At 45.2% G+C, this 24,633-nt stretch overlaps 1 protein-coding gene across 7 annotated transcripts in view; it reads right to left on the reverse strand.

Moving 5' to 3' along the window:
* Window positions 1–3,419: 3,419 nt before the first annotated feature.
* The window catches only part of CNTROB (centrobin, centriole duplication and spindle assembly protein), a 33,554-nt gene continuing 12,340 nt past the window's right edge, over window positions 3,420–24,633 (reverse strand). For 6 of the 7 annotated variants that reach the window (XM_055130468.1, XM_055130473.1, XM_055130469.1 and 3 more), the window contains 12 exons: window positions 23,395–23,631; window positions 22,762–22,908; window positions 13,491–13,624; window positions 12,217–12,342; window positions 11,885–12,047; window positions 9,225–9,483; window positions 6,326–6,459; window positions 6,007–6,070; window positions 5,572–5,745; window positions 5,287–5,419; window positions 4,149–4,221; window positions 3,420–3,995 (listed from right to left, as the gene is read on the reverse strand). In XM_055130468.1, the coding sequence (XP_054986443.1) occupies window positions 3,870–3,995; window positions 4,149–4,221; window positions 5,287–5,419; window positions 5,572–5,745; window positions 6,007–6,070; window positions 6,326–6,459; window positions 9,225–9,483; window positions 11,885–12,047; window positions 12,217–12,342; window positions 13,491–13,624; window positions 22,762–22,908; window positions 23,395–23,631 (1,770 nt within the window). In that variant the 3' untranslated portion in view covers window positions 3,420–3,869. The remainder of the gene's footprint in view (window positions 3,996–4,148; window positions 4,222–5,286; window positions 5,420–5,571; window positions 5,746–6,006; window positions 6,071–6,325; window positions 6,460–9,224; window positions 9,484–11,884; window positions 12,048–12,216; window positions 12,343–13,490; window positions 13,625–22,761; window positions 22,909–23,394; window positions 23,632–24,633) is intronic. The other variant, XM_055130470.1, reaches the window with a different exon arrangement.

Genomic DNA, 24,633 nt, shown 5'->3' on the forward strand with positions numbered 1-24,633 from the left:
TTCATATCACATGCTGTTCACCCACGACATGAAATCTGAGCTCCAAGACTGCACCCCACTTCCTCTGCATAGGAGCTTTCATGGAGTTCCCCAAATTTCTCCCCAGCCTCTGAGAATATGCCTAGTGATTACAGAGGGGAAAAGTGGGGAAAAGGTTTCACTGGTATTTTTTTTTCATCTTTCTCAGTCTCTTGGTGGTCTTAGGTGGAAGAACAGATTTTAATTGTGGGCAAATATATATATTTTTTGAAAATTATTCTTGGGTCAGAGAAGGCCTTGCATACAGCTAATGGTTGATAGGTTTGATCCTCATCACCATTTATGGTCTCTTGAGCCAGGAGTGATCCCTTAGCATAGAGCTAAGAGTAAGTACCACCAGGTGTGGTCCAAAAACAAACCAAAAAATCATTCTTGTTGGGGTAGAGAGATGGTACATGCAGAAGAGGTGCTTGCCTTGCAGTCACTGCTAGGTGTAGCCCCCAAATGACAATAACTCATTCTGGTCTATCACAAAATTCTTAAGTCAGCAATGTGCCCTTTTCTAAATTTGTTCTGGAGAGTTAGAAAATATTATTCATACAGCTCATGTCAAGAAAAATGTAGGGCAAGTTGATTGATGGTGGCAGGCTGGCATCTGAGAGATAATGAAGTAACACTGGATATCCATCTCACCAGCTTATAAAATGGCACAAAACCATATGCTACCAATGATGATAGGGTGGCACAGATCAGTTAGATCAAATTAATTTTTTGCACTTGAAGTGTGGCTGGTCACCACCAAACTGGTTCTTCAGCTCTGTCCAGCAGCTGGTTGTAGATAATGAGATACAAGGACTATCCAAGCAATAGGATCACCTGCACAGCCCCAAGAAGGGGCTGCCCAGCTTTCTATTTTCAGTATCCACTTCCCTCTGGCTCCCAACATGTGGACCACTACTTACACGTGGCTGCACTTAGGCATCTCCCATTGTTTTTTTTTTAATTTTTTAAAATTTTATTGAATCACCATGAGATAGTTACAAGCTTTCATGTTTGGGTTACAATCTCACAGTGATCAAACACCCATCCCTCCACCAGTGCACATTCTCCACCACCAATATCCCGGAGATATTCCCCCTTTCCCACCCTCCCGCTGCCTCCAAGGCAGACAATATTCCCCATACTCTCTCTCTACTTTTGATCTCCCATTGTTGAAACCAGGTTGAGCTTGCTTTATCCAGGAGACCATCCCAACCTTGAGGTTTCTTTTAATGGTACAATTTCCCACACTGAAGCAAAAAATACAAAATCAAATTCTACAGACACATAAAGACACTGGCTCGAAAAGTCCCTGAAATTGGTGATGCTTCTACAGGAGTTAGTTGTTTATTGTTTCTTCTTTGCTAAAGAAAGCAGCCCTGAGCAAGCTGATGACTAAACTGGACCAGCTGGAGAAAACCTGCAGCCCTAGGGATGTTTGCACTACCTTCCTTGCCCTTGTGCTAGGGAGCTAGAAAGTTACTCTTTTAGATGGAAGGTAATATCTAAACATGTGTTAATATGAAACACTGCTATTCTGGAGTAAATAGGATACCACCAGCTTACAGAATTTTGTAAACTCTTGAGCACCCAATCACTGCCGCACCCTTCGGACTGTCTTTACCATCACCACCACCTGCAATGTACCCTAGGGCTGACGGCTGTGTCTGGATTCACATTATAATCTAAATTGCACGATGGATTTTTGGGGTTACTATGAGATGGAGGGAATTTTAATTTCATATTGGTGTAATTTTCTTATCTAATAGTGCTTCTTTTCATTTTAGTGATACTGGATTTTTGTCACTGTACTTTATTATTATTTTTTTTTTGTTTTGGCAGGGGTGGAGGGATTGGGAAGGGGCCTCACAAGAAATATTCAGGGCTCCCAAAGTTGGCGATACTCAGCCAACAGGGCCAGTGGGTCACTGGGAAAGCCCAAGGACACAGAGCAGCTCAGGCACTGTGATGATGGGGACCACCAGAGCTTCAGCTAAAGGGTCAGAAGTGGTACCAGGGAGTGAACCCACACTGATCATCTGCCTTGCATGTGCCCTATGCACTATACTATCCCGTGTACATGTTTGTTTTGTTTTGTGGCCACACCCAGCTGTGCTTAGGGCTTACTCCTGGCTCTGTGCTCAGGAATCACTCTTGGAAGTACTTAGGGGACCAGATGCTGTGCCAGGGATTGACTCAGGGTAAGCTGCATGCAAAGCAAGTGCTTTAACTCTTGTACTATCTCTCCAACCTATATATGTTTCATTTTGGCTTTTCAGTTTTTGGGCCATACCCAGCTATATCCAGGATTACTCCTGGCTTCATACTCAGGGATCACTCCTGGCAGGGCGAAGGGGACAATATGGGATGCTGGGGATTAAGCCCGGGCTGGTTGCATGCAGGGCAAGTTTTATTTTCCAGTGCCAGGGATTGAATTCAAGGCCTTCCACATGCAATGCACTTGCACTTCTGAGATTCATCTCTGGCTTTATATGTTTTAAAAACATAACTTTTAAGCAACCATAATATATCTATATCTACTACCTAGAGCATAATATGTTCACCAGAATCCCCACTGATGGGAGTCCAAAAGTTATATTATTTTACTTATTTTTGAGTCATACTTTTAGGCCACACCCAGAGGTGCTTGGGGGCTATTCCCAACTCAGGGTTACTCCCAACAGTTCTCAAGGAACCATGTGATGCCAGGTATTAAACATGTAAAGTATAAACTCTAGCCTGTTGAACTATCTATCTGGCTCCAAGATTTATCTTCTTTTAAAAGAGGAAACTATTTTTTTTTATTATTTTATTTTATTTTATTTTTTTATTTATTTTTATTTTATTCTTTTTTTTTTTAATTTATTTATTTTTAATTAGAGAATCACCGTGAGGGTACAGTTACAGATTTATACACTTTTGTGCTTATACTTCCCTCATACAAAGTTTGGGAACCCATCCCTTCACCAGTGCCCATTCTCCACCACCCGTAAACCCAGTGTCCCTCCCACCCTCCCCAATCCCATCTCCCCCCCACCCCACCCTGCCACTGTGGCAAGGCATTCCCTTCTGTTTTCTCTCTCTAATTAGCTGTTGTGGTTTGCAATAAAGGTGTTGAGTGGCCGCTGTGCTCAGTCTCTAGCCCTCATTCAGCCCGCAACTCCCTTCCCCCACATGGCCTTCGACTACAATGTAGTTGGTGATCGCTTCTCTGAGTTGACCTTTCCCCGGAACGTGAGGCCAGCCTCGAAGCCATGGGGTCAACCTCCTGGTACTTATTTCTACAGTTCTTGGGTGTTAGTCTCCCACTCTGTTATTCTATATACCATAGATGAGTGCAATCTTTCTATGTCTGTCTCTCTAAAAGAGGAAACTATTTTCCCAACAAATTTTACTCAAACTTTCATGAATTAAGTCTTTTATTGAAAGTTTAATTTCTTAAAAAAATATAAATTAAAAGAAAAGTTTTTTTCTGATTAATAATATATTCTCTTTCAGAAAATTTAGGAAGTACAGAAAAGTACAAAGATGAAAATAAGGATCATCAATAATCCTATCAACTAGAGCTTTACCTTGAAACACTGAACCCTAGCTCACTAAAAACACTAAACTTAGCTCTAGAGCATTTTCTTTTGATGAATTTATGTCATTTTCCACAAAATATAAGAAACATTTGACAAGGGAATAAAGTGAAGTTTCTTACAAAGAAGTTTCCAACTAAACCTCCACTTTCCAAATCCCTAAGTCATAACCATTAGTACATATTACTGAGCATTTATTAAGATAACAATGATGGTAGTGGTGGTGGTGGTGGTGGTAATAATAAAACGAAGAGGGGCAGGGTAACAGGCTTATCTCCAGATTCCCCCCCGACTCCTGATGCTACTAGGGGCAGGATGAGCACTTTTCTTCCGGGCTGAAGGTTTTTCCATTTTAGGAGCTGTAGCAAGGCGGCGAGGGAGAACTTGGGAGGGAATCTGAGGCATGAGGAGAAAAAAAAGAAAAATTCATATATTAATATGAATCCTTCGAGTGGGAGGGTACCAGAGTAGAAGCCAGTTGAAGGGGGAGTGTACAGAAGTGATAAGAGTCACTCCATCCTTCACCCCCGCCCTTCTACTTTTCCTCACCTCCTTCCGGGAGATTTCACCCATGCGAGCATCTGTGTTCCTTCTGGGCAAATTTTCCCCACGAGTCTCATTCCTGTCACACAAATCACAAAATAGGGAAAGGAAAGCTGTTCCTCCCACGGTCTCCCCAATTCTGGACTAAAGAACTATTCTGCAAGTGTCTACCTTTAGGATAAGAACAAACCAGACAGACCTGAGACCAAAGAAGAGGTAACACTAGTGGAATCAGGTATTCTAGATGGCTAAAGCCTAAAATTTTGAATTTGGAGCTGCAAGATGAAGACAGGGGAAACCTGGGGCCAGGAAGTGAACTCAAACTGATGGAGCACAGGCCTAAAACATGCAAGGGAGCTCTGAGTGTGACACCAAATATGGCACATCGCCCCAGCACCTCCCAGTGTAGCCCTGGTAGCCCCTGAGTACACTAAACAAGCAGGCCCACGCCACAAAGCTCAGCATCGCCCGGAGCGGCTTCCTGGACCCCTATAGCACTGCTTGGAAAGGCCCCTACAGAGAGGAGCTAGGAGAAAGAACAGTGGTTAGGGCACCCAACCCAGTTCCATTTTCAGCTCCATATGGTCCCCTACACATGCCAGGTGAAGCCTTGGAGATCCCCCAGTATTGCTAGGTGTGGCCCGGGTAACCCTGGTCCTGCAGGGCCTGAGCAGGAACACATCCTCTGGTCCCTGCAAAGGAGGGAGGGGAGGGATGGAAGGGAGGGGAGGAGAAGAGGAAGGAAGGGAAGGGGGGGCAAACTCCTAAGATAGGAAGACATGAGCTTTTTATTTATTTATTTATTTATTTATTTATTTATTTGCCTTTTGGGTCATACCCAGCAATGCACAGGGGTTACTCCTGGCAGTGCTGGGAATCGAACCCAGGTTGGCCATGTGCAAGGCAAACGCCCTACCCGCTGTGCTATTGCTCCAGCCCCGAGCTTTTTATTTTTAAAGATGAAATAGGTAGCAGAGATAAAAGGAAGGTGGAAAATAGAGATCTCATCATGACTGCATCTACACTCACCCTCCATTTATTCCACAGAAAAAGACAAAAGGTAAGACTCAACATACACAACCACTATCCCCTACTGAGACATTTCCTGGCTCGCAATGTACACTTCACTAGTTAAGTGTCTTACCCACTGTGCTCCAGCCTCTTCAGGTGAAGCAACAGATCCTCAGCAGGCAGTGCCCCCCAACCCCGAGCCTGGTACAATCGGAGCAGTTGAGACACCTCCATCAGCTGCCTTGGGAACGGGAGTTCATCTCCACCTAAGAAGACATATCATGAAGGGTCACCATCCTGTGGCCCCACTGGCATCCCTCACCCCACATTTCCATAGGCATCTAGAAGGGCCTTCAATTCAAGGTACTGGCTCTACACCTTCCCTTTATAGCTCTCCAAAAAAATGTGACCAGCTTACCTTTTTCTGGGGAAACATTGCTGGGACCACTGCCTTGTGAACGGGTTGACTCGTTGGACTCATGGGCTCGGAAAATACTAGATGCCATGGCTAAGGGCACTTTAGTTTTATGAACAGGGGGTGGAAGACGTGGCACTTGAGGGGCTTCCTCCCAAGTTGGGGCGGGCAGAGGACCTAGCAAAAGGAAAAATCAAAGGGACTGGGATACAGCTCATCCAGAGAGGAGTTGCCTTGTATGTATGAGGCATAGGTTCAATCCACAGCACAGTGCCCAAAAGAAGAGAGAGACAACACTAAGAAAATGGGACAGGGAGCCAAGGACACAGCATGGCCTTCATTACACTCCATCACCGCTATCAGAAATGAAAAGTTCCCTGTTAACCACCTTCCATCTTTACCAGGCACAATCCAACCTCCTTGAGAGTTGGTACTCACCAGACTTAGGAGGCAACTGGTCAACAGAAGGGTTCTCACTGTTCTGTGGGACTGTCTCCAGCAGCTGGTGGGAACAAGATAGAAAGGTTCCCTGATGACCAAAAAAATTACTGAGGCATCTGAAGGAAGCAGGGGTGGTAGTGAATTAAGAACCAAGGCCAGCTAATTCAGTTGCAAAATAATTTATAAGATAGGACTTTGACTGAGAAAGAAGCTGAGAATTAGTTCTAAAAGGACAAAGTGTCTAGAGTTCTAGAGTAGAAAGAAGAAAAGAGAAAGAGAAAAGGAAAATAATGAGAACAAGTGGACCCTCTCTTACCTGGTGCAAAAAATGCTTGAGGCCCTCCAGCTGAGGAGGGGGCAGCCCTTGCTTCAGGAAGCCATCCCCATCAGACCCAGGCTCTTCCTCAGGGAATGGCCGCTCTGCTCTATGATCAGGATGGAAGGCCCCAACTGCAGAGGAGAAGGCCCTAGATGTAATATGAGACCGTGCACGCATTGTGTGCATGTGTGTGCATGTGGTGTGTGTGTGTGTGTGTGTGTGAGGCCCCAGGTGTACAGTGCATATCATGCGTGTATTATAGGGAAAGGGAGCTTTTCCACAAATTAACTCACCAAATGCCCAGAATAAAACAAATCTATTAACTATGTAAGGAGGGCATCGTAGCTAGAAGACGATAATCAAAATCTAAAATACCTGGAGAACGCTTGAGCTGTTCCTAACTTAAGAGCTATTGTGACTTAAATGAGGGAGAAATAAGGGCCAAAGACATATCTTAACAAACGGCAGTACAAGTTTGGCAAACAAAAGATGTGGGTTTGGTCCCCAATACCATATGGTCCCACAAGCATCACCAGGAGGGATCCCTGAGCACTGAGCCAGGAGTAGGCCCAGCACTGTCAAGTGTGGCCCTGAAACCAAAAAATGAAAAGAAAACAGGGGCCAGAGAGAGTAGAGCTGGGAATGTGGTATGCCCCGTACCCCATATGCCCCTGCCCGAAGCTCACCAGGAGAGATCCCTAATCACAGAGCCAGGAGTAAGTCCTGAGTACTGCCAGGTATGCCAACCCCCCCCACACCTGCCCCACAAAAGAAACAAAAGAGCTAAAGAGGAGATGGTTGAAAGCAATAGCCCATAACTCCTAAGTGTATGCAGAAGTATATACAAGACCCCTCCCCACCCCTAGGGACCCAGCCCCAGCAGCTGAAAACCTCCAGAATTTAATGGCCACCATGCTCATGGCTGCTCTCCACATGCTCGGGCAGAGCCTCACCCACAAGCAAACATATTCCTGAGGCTGTGCAACAACTCATACCTCATACACCTATACTCCAAGAGTCCCGCACCACATTTGATGGGGTTTAAAGTAGGAGGCAACTAATCTTTTTTTTTTTTTTTCTTTTTGGGTCACACCTGGCAATGCTCAGGGATTGCTCCTGGCTCTGCACTCAGGAATTACTCCTGGCAGTGCTCGGGGGACCATATAGGATGCTGGGAATAGAACCCGGGTTGGCTGCATGCAAGGCAAACGCCCTACCCACTGTGCTATCACTCCAGCCCCCGGAGGCAACCAATTTTAAAGGAAATATTTTTTTTTTCACAGATACATACACACACACACACACATACACACACACACAAGACATATACACAAGACTCAACCTTTAACAACATGTTAGTGATCTCTTTTAGAAGGGTTTAATGACCCCTGGGTGAAATACAACAATCTTCACACTCTTTACTCTAAGGAAACTTTTTTGGAGTATTTTCAGTGGCTTTTCACAACAAACAATGCAAAATAAATTATTTCAGTTCTGCTTTGGGGTAGGGATTGGGGTTCAGGATGTAAAAACCCAAATATGGTGGTGGGAAGGTATAATGGTGGTGGGATTGGTATTCAAATATCAAATGTAATCAAATATTGTGAACTATTTTATAAAATATTTTTTAAAAAGTATATACAGAGGAGAAAGCTAAATAAATATATAAGTACTATTCTAAACCCCTTAAAGAACAAAATCAATACTCTTAATGATGTAGGATTAACAGACATGGCCTGATCTCTTCACCAGAACATACTCTTATTTTTTAACTCATTATTACATAATTTAGAAATATTTAAATGTAATATCTTATTCTTTTTTATTTATTTATTTATTTTTTTTGCTTTTTGGGTCACACCTGGCAATGCACCGGGGTTACTCCTGGCTCTGCACTCAGGAATTACTCCTGCGGTGTTCAGGGGACCATATGGGATGCTGGGGATCGAACCTGGGTCGGCCGCGTGCAAGGCAAATGCCCTACCTGCTGTGCTATCGATCCAGCACCTTATTCTTTAAGTTTTGTAGTGCTAGGGGATCTATTTCAGGGACTCATGAATGCAAGAAATGCGCTCTACCACCCACTCACACCCCCAGTATGCACCCCTTACTCTGAATTCAGCCTGCATACCCCCAGCACACACCCCTTATTCCGAATTTAGCCCGGGTCATCTGTTTGCATCATTCACAGCATTCACCCAAGTCACAGCCTACTAAACTCAGGTAGATACCTCCCCCGAAAATCAGTCAATACAGGGAATGTTTATCAACCCATCATATTGCTTTTCTATAAGCTGGACCTAGAAAACAGACATTATGCTTCAATAAGGTTTTCTGGAATCTTGGCTGGAGTCAATGCTATAACTTGATGTTGGCTTGGCTGGTTAATTCATTCAGATCAAAGTTATAAAAGCAAAAAAAAAAAAAAAAGCCAAAATTCTAGAAATTCTTATGGCAGAATTCAAAGCCCACAGAAACTCACAGTGAGAAGGAAGAGCTACGTCAGCTCCTGAGAGTGACACTGGTCTCAACTGCAGCCCTAGGAAGGTCCAGCTCCATCGCATTTCCATGAGCTCCTATTCCCTTTATTTCTGGTTTCAGGCCTCACCCAACGATGTTCAGGAGCTACTCCTGACTGTGCTGGGGGTCACTGACAGGAGCCTTGGGGATCCTGCAGTACCAGGATGGAATCCAGACCTCCTCTAGGGAAAGCAGGCTCTCCAGCACTCTGAGCTATCTTGCTAGCCCTGTATACCCTGTATTTGTACAACTTAATTAGATTTCTGTTGCTCTCAACTTATGGTCATTGACATCTGGGGAACAAAATGCTCAAGTCACAGAGAGTAAGAAAAAGCCAACTGGAACACCGGAACCACCATGAGTTGTCCCCATTGACCTGAGGATGAGGTGAGATCCGGCTTTGGCTCCAGGGGCTGGAAGGAATGCTGGCCCTGGAAAGGGGGGCCGAGCAGAAGGCTGAGATCTGGGGAAGAGCTGCCGAGAACAGGCTGTGCTCCAGGCTGCTCATCTCTTGCTTCCCGACTCTGCTGCATTACAGGTTTCAGGGCCACTGCCATCTGAGGCACGTTCCAGATCCTCTTCTCGCCCTTCTCTGGTTCCTGAGGCCCAGGGCTGGAAGGCTTGGCAACAGGAACCTAGGCACAAGACAGAAGTGGAAAGAGTCAAATCTCGGTACATTTAAAGAGATAAGAGTACATAAATTTAATAACAAATTAGTACAATTTCTTTAAAAAGGAAATTTGGGGGGCCAGAGCCATAGTACAGTGGGTAGCACATCTGCCTTGCATGTGCCCAATCCAGGTTCGATCCCCAGCATCCCATATGGTCTCCTGAGAACTGCCAGGAGTAATTCCTGAGTGCAGAGCCAGGAGTAACCCCTGAGCACCACCAAATATGGTCCAAACACACACACACATGAAATTTGGTGATCCATATAGTTTTTCCATAAATCAAACTTGTCATTCATAGTTTATCTTTATGCTTTCCACAGGTATATTTTTTGGTACATAAAACCAAATTCTGGGGTGGGAGAAATAGTCTAGAGGGTAAGGTGCTTCCCTTGCATGTAGCAAACTAGGGTTCAATCCCTGGCACCCCATATGGTCCCCCCAAGCCCTGCCAGGAATGAGCCCTGAGCACTGGGTATGGCCCCAAAACAAATAAAACCAAATTCTGATAAGTGCCTATCTAATGAGAGTATAGTATATGTACATTTATCTTTCTTTAGAGGGATTCTGCTCAATATAAAGCATATATTTAATAAATAGTATCTAATGATTTAATAACATACAAATAAAAGCTAATAAGAATATGTTATTTACTGTTATGATACCCAGTGATGCTCAGGGTCCATGCAATGCCAAAGGATCAAACCTAAAGCTTTACCACTTGAACCAGACTCTCTTTTCTTTTTTTCTTTTGTCTCAGGAGACTATCTGGGATGTCAGGGATCAAACCTGGGTTGACCATGTGCAGGGCAAGTGCCCTACTCCTGTACTATCTTTCTGGCCCTCTATAAGAAAAAACTTTTTTTTTGTTTTTGTTTTTGTACCACAGCAGGGAGTGTTCAGGATTTACTCCTGGCTCTGCCTTAAAGAATTACTCCTTCCAGGGCTAAGGGAACCATTTGGGATGTCAGGGATTGAACCTGGGTCAGCTGTGTTCAAAGCAAGCACCCTACCTGCTGTACTGTATCTCCAATCCCCTCTATTAAACTTTAAAATGCATTTTTTAATTTTATAACTTTGTTTCAAGAAATTTTAGATACACTGCACAAAGACATGTATTAATGATGTTAATTATAGCACTCTTAACAGGATCAAAATATATGAAACAATTTTAATGTCCACCAAAAAGCATTTGGTTAAATAAAAAAAAATTATAAAATAGGGCCAGAGTGATATAGTACAGCTGGTAGGGCATTTGCCTTGCATGCAGCTAACCAGGTTTCAATCCCCAGCATCCCATACATTCCCCTGAGCAGTGCCAGGAGTAATTCCTGAGTGTAAAGCCAGGAGTAACCACTGAGCCTCACAGGTGTGGTGTAAAACCACCAACCACCCCAAATTTATACAATGAATACAGAAGACTACTAAGGGTGGGACATTCAAGACATTAGTAATAGTGGTTACATTAATTTAATTTACGGATGAAATTTTTATAATTAAAAGAAGTAGGAGACGCGGGGGCTGGAGTGATAGCACAGCAGGTAGGGCGTTTGCCTTGCACACGGCCAACCCAGGTTCAATTCCCAGCATCCTGTATGGTCCCTCGAGCACCGCCAGGAGTAACTCCTGAGTGCACAAGCCAGGAGTAACCCCTGTGCATTGCCGGGTGTGACCCAAAAAAGCAAACAAAACAAAACAAAACAAAACAAAAAAGTAGGAAATGGGGCTGAAGAGACAGCACAGAGGATAAGACTCATGTCTTGCATGTGGCCAACCCTGGTTTGATCTAAACCACATGGTCCCCAGAGCATCACTGATGGAGGCCTAGAGACTCCCAAGCACTGCTGGGATGGCCTAGATAATCACTGACTGCGGGGCCTAAGCAGTGCCACATCCTTGGGCCCTGACACTGAACCGAACCACTGGCCAACCTGACCAAGAATTACTGGGAAGGACCCCAGGTTCCCTAAGCAAATCTTGGGAGGGCTCCCTGCACCCCACTAGAAAAGAAGTGGGAGAGGTGCACAAGAAGGGTGACGATGAGACACTACCCCATTCCAGGGCAGAACTTAGCAACAGGATTTTTTGCTTATAACATCATAATTCAGTGGTCTATTCAGCAAAATACTCACTACCCCATGGCTCCGGAGAAGAGGAGCCCTAGGTAATGGGACCCATCTGGGTGAGCTATGGGCCCGCAACATATTTATTTTGGTGATGAGACAGTTATTCTTTGATAATGTTTACAGATTTATCTTTTTTCCCCAGTAATGTGGGTCTGAAGAACTGAATTCAGGAGGTCCCTTGGAAGGGAGCTACGTGTCTAAGCCCTATCCGGAGCCCACTGAGCTCCCAGGGCAACACGGACCAGGGGGTGGGGAGGCAGAGTGACCGTGCTCAGCAGCTGGCTGACTTCCTCCCAGTGGGTCTGTAGCATGGCCTGAAGTCGCTCCACCAAATCCACCCGCTGCTCCTCCAGCTGCTGCTGCCCGCTCTGCAGCTCCCGCACTCTCGCATGCTCCCGGGCCAGTCTGAAGAAAAGATACCAGAGGTGAGACATGGCTGGGTGAAAGCAGCCTCTCAGAATGAAATAAGCTGAATATGAAAGAAGCTGGGATCACCTTAAAGGCAGATCTATGTAAGTCCCAGCTTGGAACCTAGGCAAAGGGGAGGACCTGGGGACTGAGAAACCCCCGGTACCTGAGCTCATAGTCCTGTGCCACCTGCTGCTGCCGCTCCTCTCTTTCTGCCATTTCCACCTTGAACTGAGCCAGCTGTGCAGCTAGTTCCTGCTGGTGCTGCCCGTTGAGGTCCTGCAATTGCTTCCTGAGAGGACATAGTAAGAAAAAAGAATTGAACTGAAAAAAGGGACAAAAGTACGTAAGTGAGGAAAGTCAAGTTTGTGTTCACGGGGAAGTGGCCAGGTGGGATCAGAATGAGGCTGATGCGTTAGGATGGGTAATTCAGAGTGGAAACTCTATGTTAAGACAAATGGGGCAGTGACTAATTTTACAAGTGTTTCCAGGAGCCAGAAAGATGGCTCAATGTGCTGAGTGCATGCTTTGCATGCTAGAGGCCAGGTCAGACCTCTGGTTCCCTGAGCACCACCAAAAGTAACCCCTTCCCCTCACCCCACAGCACTGAGCCAAGAGCACCACCTGGTGTGGCCAACAAAACACTACTTCCAGGTCTGGGGCAATAGCACAGGGGTCAGGTCAAAAGCTTTGTGAGCGGAGGACGCCAGTTCCATCCTCAGCAACACAGAGCCCAAGTACTGCCTAGTAACTCCTGGCACGCCAGGGCCCAAGCAGGGCCGCATTCTTAGGCCCTGGCATTGAATCATACTAGCATCGCCATTAGCAGCTCTGAGGGCCCTGAGCACTGCTCAGGAGCAGCCCCCCAGCCCCACCCAACAAAAAGTGTTTCCAGGGCCAGGGAGCTAGATCAAAGGGATCTCATGCCTTACATGCATGAGGCTCTGAAATTCATCCCAACACCTCATGACTCCAAGGACAGCTGGTTATAGCCCTGGTGGCCCCCAGAACTGCCAATGCGTGCCACCCCAAATAAGAAAATTAGACACGTTTAAATAAAGTGTTTTCAGGAAAAAAATAAGTTGGGCAAATGGGTTTGCAAAATGAGACTGGGCTAGAAGGGAGCCTCACCCCACAAGGAGGTAGGGAGAGGGTGTGAGCCACAGATCAGCTATGTGTGTGCACGTCCATAGATCCCAGCCTGCCAGGGAACTGGGGAAGGATATGCCTGTGTCTGGAAGATACTGGCTAAGGACTATTCCCCACAGGGTGGGAATTACCAGTACGCTGGGCCTCTAAGTGTATCTGGAGGCAGCTCTTCTACCTTTGGTCCTGGCTGACAGGATCAAATGTGTCAGAAAATAGTAAAGGAATCTAAGAGACTACAGGCGGGGCATATCCTCTGCAGCCAGGCAGAAGCAGAGTAGCGAGTCCCAGTACCTGTGATGCTCCCTTAGGGAGGCCGCCTGCCGCAGGCTGCTCTCCTGAGCCTGCGCCAGTCGCTCTGTCACCTGCTGCTCCAGCTGCACAGCCAGCTCCGACTCCAGCTGGAGCCTCTGGCTTTCATACCGGGCCTGGGTGTGAAGGAATCAGAAAACAGCTCGACTCATGATTGGGTTCAGAAAATGATGGCGGATATAAAATCAACCAAAATATTCATTTACCCACCCTCCCCCATATATACCTAAAAAATGAAGAAACAAGAATTTTTCTACAAGGAGTAGAAAGAAGTTTCCCTTCTTTAAACCATGAGCTATGTGTGCATAAAATCAAACATCCTTTGGACAAAACAAATAGATTTGTCTTACGCAGCAGGCAGACAAAATAAGTTCTGTGCATCTGAGATAACACACAGCTCTTCCTAAAAACCTGAAACTCAGTACACATTTAATATCAGTGTCCCTTCTGCCCTGAGTAGTCACTCTAGACTTCCTGTCTTCTTTTTCTTGCCTATTTCTTCTTCAGTGAAATATGACTTCCACTTTTAAGGTACGAAAACTAAAATTTTAAATACAATAATGGTGATTTCTTTGTCATTGTCTTACATGATCTCACTGCCAATTCCACCTCCCAAAACCATTTTCCTATATGGCTGCTCCTTATTTCCAGCTACTTACTCTTTTTTCACCCACCCCTAAAGGTAAAAGATTACCCTGAGTCTGTCAGTGCATACACTAACATTCTGGTCACTGATGCATTTACATGTGTTTAATAAACACTGCAATTATTATACAATCCTTAAAAAGTACATGTACTGACATGGAAAATTATCTAATATGTGGTTTTAAAAGGAGGGGGCTGTATGAATGACTTCTAGGCCTAGAATATATACTTAACATGAGGAAGACCCATATTCTATCCAAAGCACCACATGGTCCTCTAGCACTGCAGGGAGTCATCCCTGAGCACCAATCCAGCAGTAACCCACAAGCAGTGCCAGGCAGGGCCCCCTACCCAAAACACAAGACACAACATGAGGGTAGATCAGGGATGTAGTTCAGGGATAGAGCACTTGCCTTGCTTTTGTGAGACCTTGAATTTGACCCACACACTGAAAAAAAAAATCCCCCAAACTAACAAAAGCCCAGGGATGGTTGATGATTCAGTAGCTAAGAACAACTGCTTACTGGTCAATGGCTGGAGGCTTGCTACAAGTACATGGGGAGGGCAAAAGGCAGTTAGTTTAGAGAAGGGACCAGTATGGCAATAGTTAGAAATGATCACTCTGGACAAGAACTGAGTGTTGAAAGTAGGTAAAGGGATATACATGATAGCCTTTCATTATCTGTACTGCAAACCATATTGCAAGAAGAGAGAGAGAGAGAGAGAGTGAGAGAGAGAGCCTGCAATAGAGGTGAAGGGTGGGGGGGTGCGGGGAAGGAGGCATGAAACTGGGGACATTGGTCACAGGAAATGTACACTGGTGTTGGAACATTATATGACTGAAACCCAATCATGAACAACTTTGTAACTGTATCTCACTGTGATTCAATTTAAAAAATTTTTAAATTATAAATAAAAAATAAGAACAACTACTTTGCAAGCATGAGGAGCAGAAATAGTGCATGTGATCAAGTACACACCTACTATGTTTAAGCACTAAATGTGTAACACCGACCCCCCTCCCCTCCACACACACACACATACACACATACACACAAAAGCTAAAAATGTGCAAGCACTGTGCCCAGAAGTGTGACCCTGCCATGCATGCGTGTGAGTTCACAGTGATCCCCAGCAAGCACCACAACTAGAATGAGCAAACCCTGACTAGCACAAAAGAGAGGTGTGCAAATGCCTCAACTAGATATGAGACCCTCAGAGAGCATCACGGTAACTACACGTATGAGCCCTCAACATCACAGCAATAACAGCAGAAAAGGGGAAGGAAATGGCGGTGGGGGACAAACAAAACCTGAGAAGGTGCAGTAAATGCATAGTGTTTGCTTTTTTTAAGTACCAACCCATATTGGAAAAGGTTATCAAAAGATACATGTCAAGTGGCGTGATGAAAAAGCAACCAATGGACTGGAGCGACAGCATAGTGGGTAGGGCGTTTGCCTTGCATACGGCCGACCCGGGTTCGATCCCTCCGTCTCTGTCAGAGAGCCCAGAGAGCTACTTGAGAGTATCCCACCTGACAAACTACCCGTGGCATATTCGATATGCCAAAAACAGTAACAACAAGTCTCACAATGGAGACATTACTGGTGCCACTCAAGCAAATCGATGAACAATGGGACGACAGTGCTACAGTGCTGAGAAATCTACCTTGAGCCATACACAAAGAATTGGTGTCTCCTTTCTTTATCTTTGATATACACCTCAATAGGCAAACTTTGATCACCTAAGTATATATTTTATAGGACTGGAGATATGGCACAGTCGGTTGTCTTGCATCCAACCAATCTGTGTTCAATCCCTGGTATCCCTTATGGTCCCCTGTGCACTGCCAGGAATAATTCCTGAATGCAGAGCTAAGAGTAAGCCCTTAGCACTGCTGGGTGTGCACCCCCCACCCACCCACCAAAAGAAAATGTTCAAAGAATTTAAAAACAACATCCTCTAGGCATTGCCTTGCACAAAAATCCAGGTTTGATCCCAGGCACCCTATATGGTCCCTGAGCCCCGCCAGGAGTTGTCATGAGTTATAGAATCAAAAAAGCCCTGAGCACTAACAGGTAGCACCCCTGCTTCCCCAAGCCCCCCCACCGTCCGCCTCCCCCCCCCACAAAATAGTCTCCCAAAAAACCTTCTCTCAAGTAGAAATCCTCAATGATAAGAGGAGGTGAAGGAAGAAAAAGGATTAGAAACTGTAGAAACTGTAGCAAAATATGAATTATTGACTTATTTGTTGGTTTTTGTGGGGGGGGAGAACGGAGGGAGGTAACTGGGAATTGAACCCAGTTCCCACACACAAAAGACAAGTGCTACTCTACTACTGGGCTACATTACTAGGCCTAAATTGGTGAATATGTATTTTTTGTTCATTTGTTTATTTTTTTTGGGCCACACTGGCAATGCTCAGGGGTTACTCCTGACTCTTCATTCAAGAAATAATTCCTGGATGTGCTTGAAGGACCATATTGGATGCTCAGGATCAAATTTAGATTTGCCAGGTGCAAGGCAAGTGCCCTGCCTATTGTACTATCTCTTTGGCCCCATGGTGGTATTTTTTTATTGTTGTGATTTTAATTTTGTTTTGTCTGGGAGCTACACCCAGTGGTGCTCAGGGCTTACTCCTGGGCTCTGCACTCAGGGATCACTCCTGGAGATGCTCGAAGAATCATGGGTGCCAGGGATCAAACCTAGGCCAGTCACGTGCAAGGCAAGTGCCTTACCCCTCTGTATTATCTTTCCAACCCCAGAACTGGTGAATTCAAACATATTCATATTACTTTATGCAACATTAAAATTAAGATATTTCAAACTAAAATGCTGAGTGGAATGCCCAGCGTCTTATCCGTGTATACCAGTGCTCTACAACAAATTACATTACCAGTTCTTGGTGAGACAATATTTTAAAAGATCATAATCTCAATCTCATGGGGCCAGAGAGACAGTACAGCAGGCACTGCATTTGCCTTGAATTCAGTTGACCTGGATTCGATTTCCAGTACCATATATGTCCCCAGAGACCTGTCACAGTGATCTCTGAGTGCAGAGTAGGAGTAAGCCCCAACCACAGCTGGGTTTGGTCCCTCAAACCAAAAACAATAATAGTAATAAAACAAAAGGCCATGCTCTCTAACTACAAGGCAGTAATTAAATATAAAGCAACAGTAAAACATCATAACAACCCTGTAAGATTGAAAATCTCTTTAGTTTTAAAAGAATTAAACAGGGGGTGAAGAGATAGTACAGCAGGTAGGACGCTTGCCTTGCTTGCAACTGACCCAGGTTCAATCCCCAAAATCCAATATGGCCCATGATCCTCTCCAAGAATGACGCCTGTGTTCAGAGACAGGAATAGCCCTGACCTCTGCTGCTGTGGCCCAAACAAACAAACAAAACAGTAATCCTACAGAGGTCAGGGATGTGTCTTGGTGGTAGACCACCATGTGAAACCATGGGTTTGATCACTAGCACTAAAGGAAAGATAGGAAAAAAATGTTTTTGTTTTATAAAGTTTTTGGGTCACACTTGGCAATGCTCAGGGGATACTCCTGGTTCTGCACTGAGGAATTACTCCTGATGGTGTTTAGAGGGCCTTATGAGATGCTGGGGATCAAACCTGGATCGGGCATGTACAAGTCAAGCACCTTAACAACTATACTCTCTCCAGCCCCCTTATATTTTTAAAACTGAGTATATGGGCCAGGGAGACTGCTCAAAGGGCAGGAGCACATGACTTGCATGCCACAGACCCTGAAATTGACTCTACCTGGTCCCCTGAGCATCACTGGGTTTATCCAGAATGCCTTGCAAATGCAGCATTTCTGAGCCCAAAGCAGCATTGCATTGCCAGGCCCACGCATTGAATCGGTGGTCAGTTCACCAAGTCTTGTCAAAAGTGCCTCCTGAGGATCCTAAACTTTGCTTAGAAGTTCTCCGCCCCCCGAAAAAAAAAAAAAACCACAAATATTTAGAATCAAATAATAAGGAAAATATAACATAGTAAGTTATAGGATGCACTTAAAGTAGTACTTACAGAGAAGTTTAGAAAAGACAATTGAAAATAAGCAAGCATCCACCTAAAGAAATTAAAAAACATATCTAAAAGCACAGAATTGGGGCTGGAGCGATAGCACAGCGGGTAGGGCGTTTGCCTTGCACGCGGCCGACCCGGGTTCGAATCCCAGCATCCCATATGGTCCCCTGAGCACGGCCAGGGGTGATTCCTGAGTGCACAGTAACCCCTGTGCCCCTGTGCATCGCCAGGTGTGACCCAAAAAGCAAAAAAAATATATAATAAAAAAATAAAAGCACAGAATTGTACACAACCAAAAATTATGTACCTGTGGAAAAACTCCTTCAGAAATAAAGAATAAATTAAGACAGTCCCAAGATAAAAAGCTAAGAACATTCATGCTTAGAATTGCCCTAAAAGAAATGCTAAAAGGATGAAATGAAACTAGACAGTAACTCAAAGCCAACAGAAGCAGAAAGAACATTTGGTGTGACCCCCCAAAAACAAAACAACAACAACAACAACAAAAACAAACAACTTTAGAGCCAAGAATGTGGCTCAGTGGTAGAACCCAACCCATCAAATGAGTAAGACTCAAAGTTCCATTTGGGACCTCAAGCCCCATAAATAAAAAAAATTTTAAAAGCCAAATATAACAGACCCACATCCCACAGCTGCCGCCATGTCAGCAACAGCCCAGATCCACAGCTTCACTACTAATCTCGAAGATGCCAGCCAAGCTGCAAAAATTCATGGGTATATAGGTCTTCTGCCTGAAAACTTGGCTGCCCCTGCCCTGCTGCACCCACACCCTACAGCCACCACCTCCACATGCAAACAGCCCAAGTTCACTGTTTCACATCTAATCTCAGCAGCCCCCCACGGCCCCTATACAGCCAGAAGCCCAGGCAGCCACACCCACACCCATGGCCACAGCCATGTAAACTCATCCACCCAGTTCTACAGATACTAGAGTTGACACCTCCAAATCCCACAAATTAGATGGGAAAGCAGCACAGAAGCCAACTAAGCTCAATAAATGAAAACAATAGTGTTGAAGGAGCAACTAGCAACAGCTCAGTAAACCTTCAGATAATGAGTATTTAATGACCCCCATGGAAAGACCGGACAATTTTCACAAATTTTCTTCTACTTAAGTTTTTTTTCAATAATTCTATTAGCCATTCTGTCACAACAAGCAATATAAAATAAATTATTTTGTGCCTGCTAAGGGGGCAGACTTGGAGGATGGTGGAAAACTGGGGACAACTGTGGAGGAAAGGTCACACTGGTAATGGGATTGGTGTTGGAACACTGAATACCTGAAACAACTGTAAACGACTTTGTAAACCACAGTGTTGGGGGGGGGGAGCCAAAGATAATAGAAACAAAATCTCCTTCCAGATGAGTCTCAAAAAAAGAAAAAAAGAAAACTTTAAAAATACACAGGAGGGGGGCTGGAGTGATAGCACAGCGGGTAGGGCGTTTGCCTTGCACGCGGCCGACCCGGGTTCGATTCCCAGCATCCCATATGGTCCCCTGAGCACCGCCAGGGCTAATTCCTGAGTGCAGAGCCAGGAGTGACCCTTGTGCATCGCCAGGTGTGACCCAAAAAGCAAAAAAAAAAAAAAAAAAAAAAAAGAAAGATAAAAATACACAGGAGGATTGCTCCAGGCTTGGAAGCCAGCCTCACATGCTGGGGTTGAAAAGGCAGCTGGGATAGAGAAGGGACCACCGAGTAAATGATGCTGGGAAGGCTTGCTTGGGATGGGGGATGTGTGCTGACAGTAGACTATGGACCAAACATGATGGCCACTTAGTAACAGTATTGCAAACCGTAACACCCAAAAGGAGAGAGAAAGAGGGAATGTGCCTGCAACAGAGGCAGAGGGAGGGAGGGGCTGGGGGTGGCAGGAAGGCAACTGGTGGAGGGATGGGTACTCAATCATTGTATGACTGAAATGCAATCACAAAAGTTTAAGTTGGAAAAAAAATTTTTTTAATTAAAAAAAAAAACACAATGGAGGGACCAGAATGATAATACAGCCTGTAGGCCATTTGCCTTGCTCATAGCTGACCCAGATTCAATTCCTGGGACCCCATATGGTCCCCTGAGCACTGCCAGAGCCAGGAGTGATCCCTGAGCATGGTTGGGAGTGGCAAAAGAAATAAATAAAGTTAAGAAAATACAACGGCCAGGAATATAGTACAGGCAGTAAGGAACTTGCTTTGTATGTGGCTGCTTTAGCCAACACTGGTTTGCTACCCAGCACTATGTACAGTTCCCCTGACCACTGCCTGGAATGATTCTTGAGCACAGAGCCAGGAATAGTGCTTGGACACCACCAAGAATAGGCTATAAGTCCCCCTAAATAATAATAAAACCACACAGAAACGCCGCTCTCCGCACAGACGTGACCCTGAGCAGCTGCACACAAATTGCTCCTCCGTTCCTAAACGCCCATGATCCCAGAGGCCTACTAACTACTTTCAGCACCCCTTGGCTTCTTGCAGAAATGCCTCTAGACTGTGAACTAAGCTACAGCCCCATGCCGCCCCAGGAGGGGAAAGGTTTTTTCTTACTTGGCCTTTCCTTTTGGCGGCGGTGTGGCAACCGCCACCTTATAAGGTCCACTAAACAGAGGTACAAGCTTGCAGTGATGAGACTTCTGGCAGAAATTTCTCTGGACTTAATTACTAAAACACCAGAAATCCAAACAGCAGCCGCGCGACCTCATATGCTCTTCATTCTCAACAATGGAAAACATATTAAGGTCTGATTGTTGGGGGAAAATTCCAAATAATAATAGCAAGTTTTCTGTTGAAATATTGAATGTAATCAAAGTAAAGAGAAAGTAAAGTAAAAATCATCAGCCACACACAGGCAGGGGTGGGAGGGTGGGGGGAAGGGGGATGGAATGGGAGGTATACTAGAGTTTTGGTGGTGGAACATGTGCACTGGTGAAGGGTGTTTGATCATTGTATGACTGAGACTTAAACCTGAAAGCTTTGTAACTTTTCTCATGGTGATTCAATAAAAAAAAAAATTAAAATAAATTTAAAAAGGGGTTGGAGCGATAGTACAGCGGGTAGGGCGTTTGCCTTGCATGCGGCCGACACAGGTTCGATTCCCAGCGTCCCATATGGTCCCCCAAGCACCGCCAGGGGTAATTCCTGAGTGCAGAGCCAGGAGTAACCCCTGAGTATCGCCGGGTGTGACCCAAAAAGCAAAAATAAATAAATAAATAAATAAATAAATTTTAAAAATAAATTAAAAATTAAGAACTACACAGAAAGGGGCCAGAGTTACAATACAGTGAATAGGGCATTTGCCTTGCCTACAGTTGACCCAGGCTTAATCCCTGACATCTCACATGGTCCTCAAACCCCAATGAGTACAGTGCCAGGAGTAACCCCTCAGTACTACCAGGTATGGCCCCAAAACTAAAACCCAAACAACAATAACAACAAACTACACAGAAAGGGGCTGGAGAAATAGTAAAGAGGTTAGGGCACTTGCCTTGTATGCAGTCAATGCTGGTTCAATCCCTGGCACTGCATGGTCCCTCAAATACTGCTAGAATAACTCTCAAGCCAGGAGTAGCCCTGAGCACTACCAGATATGGCCTAACCTTGACAGCCCCCCGCAGCCCCAAACTGGGGGCTAGAAAAACAGTACAGGGATAAAATGCTTGCCTTGCATGTGGCAAATTTGGTTCAATCCATGGTACCAACCATAACCAAGAATGATTCCCTAAACACAAAGCTGTGAGTAGCCCTGAGCATTGCTAGGCATGGCACAAAATCAAAATCCAAAAAACCAAAACCCTAAAATTTAAATAAAGTAAAAAGAAGGGGCTGGAATGATGACAGCACAGCAGGTAGGTCATTTGCCTTGCATGCTACTAACCTGGGTTTGAACCCCAGCATCCCATATGGTTCCCGAACACTGCCAGGAGTAATTCCTGAGTGCAGAGCCAGGAGTAACCCCTGCACATCGCCGGATGTGACCCCCCCTTTCCAAAAAGAAGGAAAAGAAAAGGAATAGAAAAGTGGGGCTGGTGTCATAGTACAGTAGATAGGGTATTTGCCTTGCATGAGGCCAGCCCAAGTTTGACCCCTGGCATCCCATATGGTCCCCCAAGTAGGCAAGACTAATTTTTGAATGCAGAGCCAGGACTAACCCCTAAGCACCACTTGAATGTGGCCCCTGTCCTACTCCAAAACAAGAATAGCGATGAACCAAATTTGTACCACAAAAATATCAACGAAACACTTTTCTATATATTCCATGAGAAATTAAGGAACAAAAACATATTAAAACGTGCAGAAAAATCCATGTTATTTTGGCTTTCATTAGCAAGTTTTTTTGAGGGGTCACACCCAGAAGTGCCCAGGGTCTATTCCTGATTCTGTGCCTGGGGACCATGAAGCACCAGGGATCAAAGTCAGGTTTCCTGCATGTAGAGTGCGCTCAGCCTGCCCAGCTAAGCAATCTGGCTCCATTGGTAATTATTTTAAGCAGAAATGTTACTCCAAACCTACTTCTCAGGAAAGAAACCTCAAGAACCACTTCCTGACCTGTAACAAGCTCATTTCCAGCTGCAGGGAATCTCTCTCGCTCCGGGCTGCGTCCAACTCCCCTTCCAATTGCCGCACCTCAGACTGAACCAATACCAGCTGCTGCTGTGCCTCTCGGGCTGTCTGGGCCTCCCTTTGGATGGTTCCCTAAGAAAGGAAAATCAAATAATCACAAACGTTATTTCCTGCCTCTGGCTGCCTTTATTTCCCAATTCATCCTCCCAAACCCTAAAACCCAAGTTTCCTCTTCTTCACATTTTTTTCATTTTTTTTTTTCTTTTTGGGTCACACCCAGCAATGCTCAGGGGTTACTCCTGGCTCTGCACTCAAGAATTACTCCTGGCAGCATATGGGATGCTGGGAATCAAACCCAGGTCAGCCGCATGCAAGGCAAATGCCCTACCCACTGTACTATCACTCCAGCCCCTCCTCTTCTTCACATTTGTCCTATTTCCTCATATCTGTTTCATCTCACTCGTTAGTATGTATTTGGTGCCACCAGCCCTTCCCTCTATACCTTCAGTTCTTTCTCTCACACATAGTTCTTCACTCTCTACCCCAGATTCTGATATCCCATCCATCCCATCCTTGAATTATTTTGTCCTTTTGTTCCCTATTCCCTGTCACTTTTACCTTCTCCCTTTCCAACTGATTCTGATATTCTTCCTGTAGTGCTTGGTAGCGCTCCTTAAGCTGTTGCTCTTGCTGGGCCCAGGCCTGCCGTTCTTGTTCTAGGGCAACCTGAAGTGTCTCCAATTGTCGCTTTTCACTGAGTTGCCCTGCCCGGGCCTCATCAAGTTCTTCTTGCAAGGTCCGGCACCGCTGTTGTTCTAGCTCCAAGTTCAGAGTCAGAGCTTGCCTTTCTTCTTCCTACAGACCCAAGAGAAAATTAAGGTCCTCAGCATCCCCAAAGAGAACAAGAATTTGTCTCCTCACCCCTATGTCAACAAAAAATTATGTTTGTTAAAAAATACAATAGTTGGAGCCAAAGTGATAGTACAGCAGGTAAAGTGTTTGCCTTGCATGTGGCTAACCTAGATACGATCCCTGGCACCACATATGGTCCCATCAGCCTGCCAGGAGTGACCCCTTGATCACAGAGCTAGGAGTAAGCCCTGAACGCCACTGGGCGTGACCCAAAAACAAACAAACAAAAATATAATAGCTCAAGTCCAGAGAGATAGTACAAAGGTGAAGGTGCCTGTTTAGCACGCAACTGTGGCTAGCACCGAGGCTGAAAATCTCAGTACCACATATGGTCCCCTGAACACAGAACTATGTGTGCAGCCCCTGTGCACAGAGCTAGGAGTGTCCCCATACCGCTAGGTATGGAACCAAAAACAAATCTGTGAGATTATAAATAGTAGGTAAGATAGGTTCAAATCTTGGTCTTAATCCAGCTCTGTTAACTACTCTGTGTTCTTGAGAAGTCATCCTTATCTACAAAGTATTAGAGACAATAGGGCTTATGAAAAATAAGTAAAAATCAGGGGTCAGGGATGCAGTAAAGTGGTGTGGTCAATATGCCCAGCTGTGTGAGGCCCTGGGTTTGATCTCTAACACCACACTGACTCCAAGTTCAGTCCTCGTGATCCCTACAGCACCACCAGATACAGCCCTGGTAGCCCTCCTAGCACTATAGTACCATGACTGGAACACCACAGATCCCATAACAGTTAAAAATATCTCCAAGGGTGGGCTGGAGCGATAGCACAGTGGGTAGGGCATTTGCCTTGCACTCGACCGACCCGAGTTCAATTCCCAGCATCCCTTATGGTCACCCGAGCACCGCCAGGGGTAGTTCCTGAGTACAAAACCAGGAGCAACTCCTGAACTCCTGAGCATCACTGGGTGTGACCAAAAAGCAAAATA

Source organism: Sorex araneus, chromosome 3 (assembly GCF_027595985.1).
Source record: "Sorex araneus isolate mSorAra2 chromosome 3, mSorAra2.pri, whole genome shotgun sequence".
NCBI classification, from domain to species: Eukaryota; Metazoa; Chordata; class Mammalia; order Eulipotyphla; family Soricidae; genus Sorex; species Sorex araneus.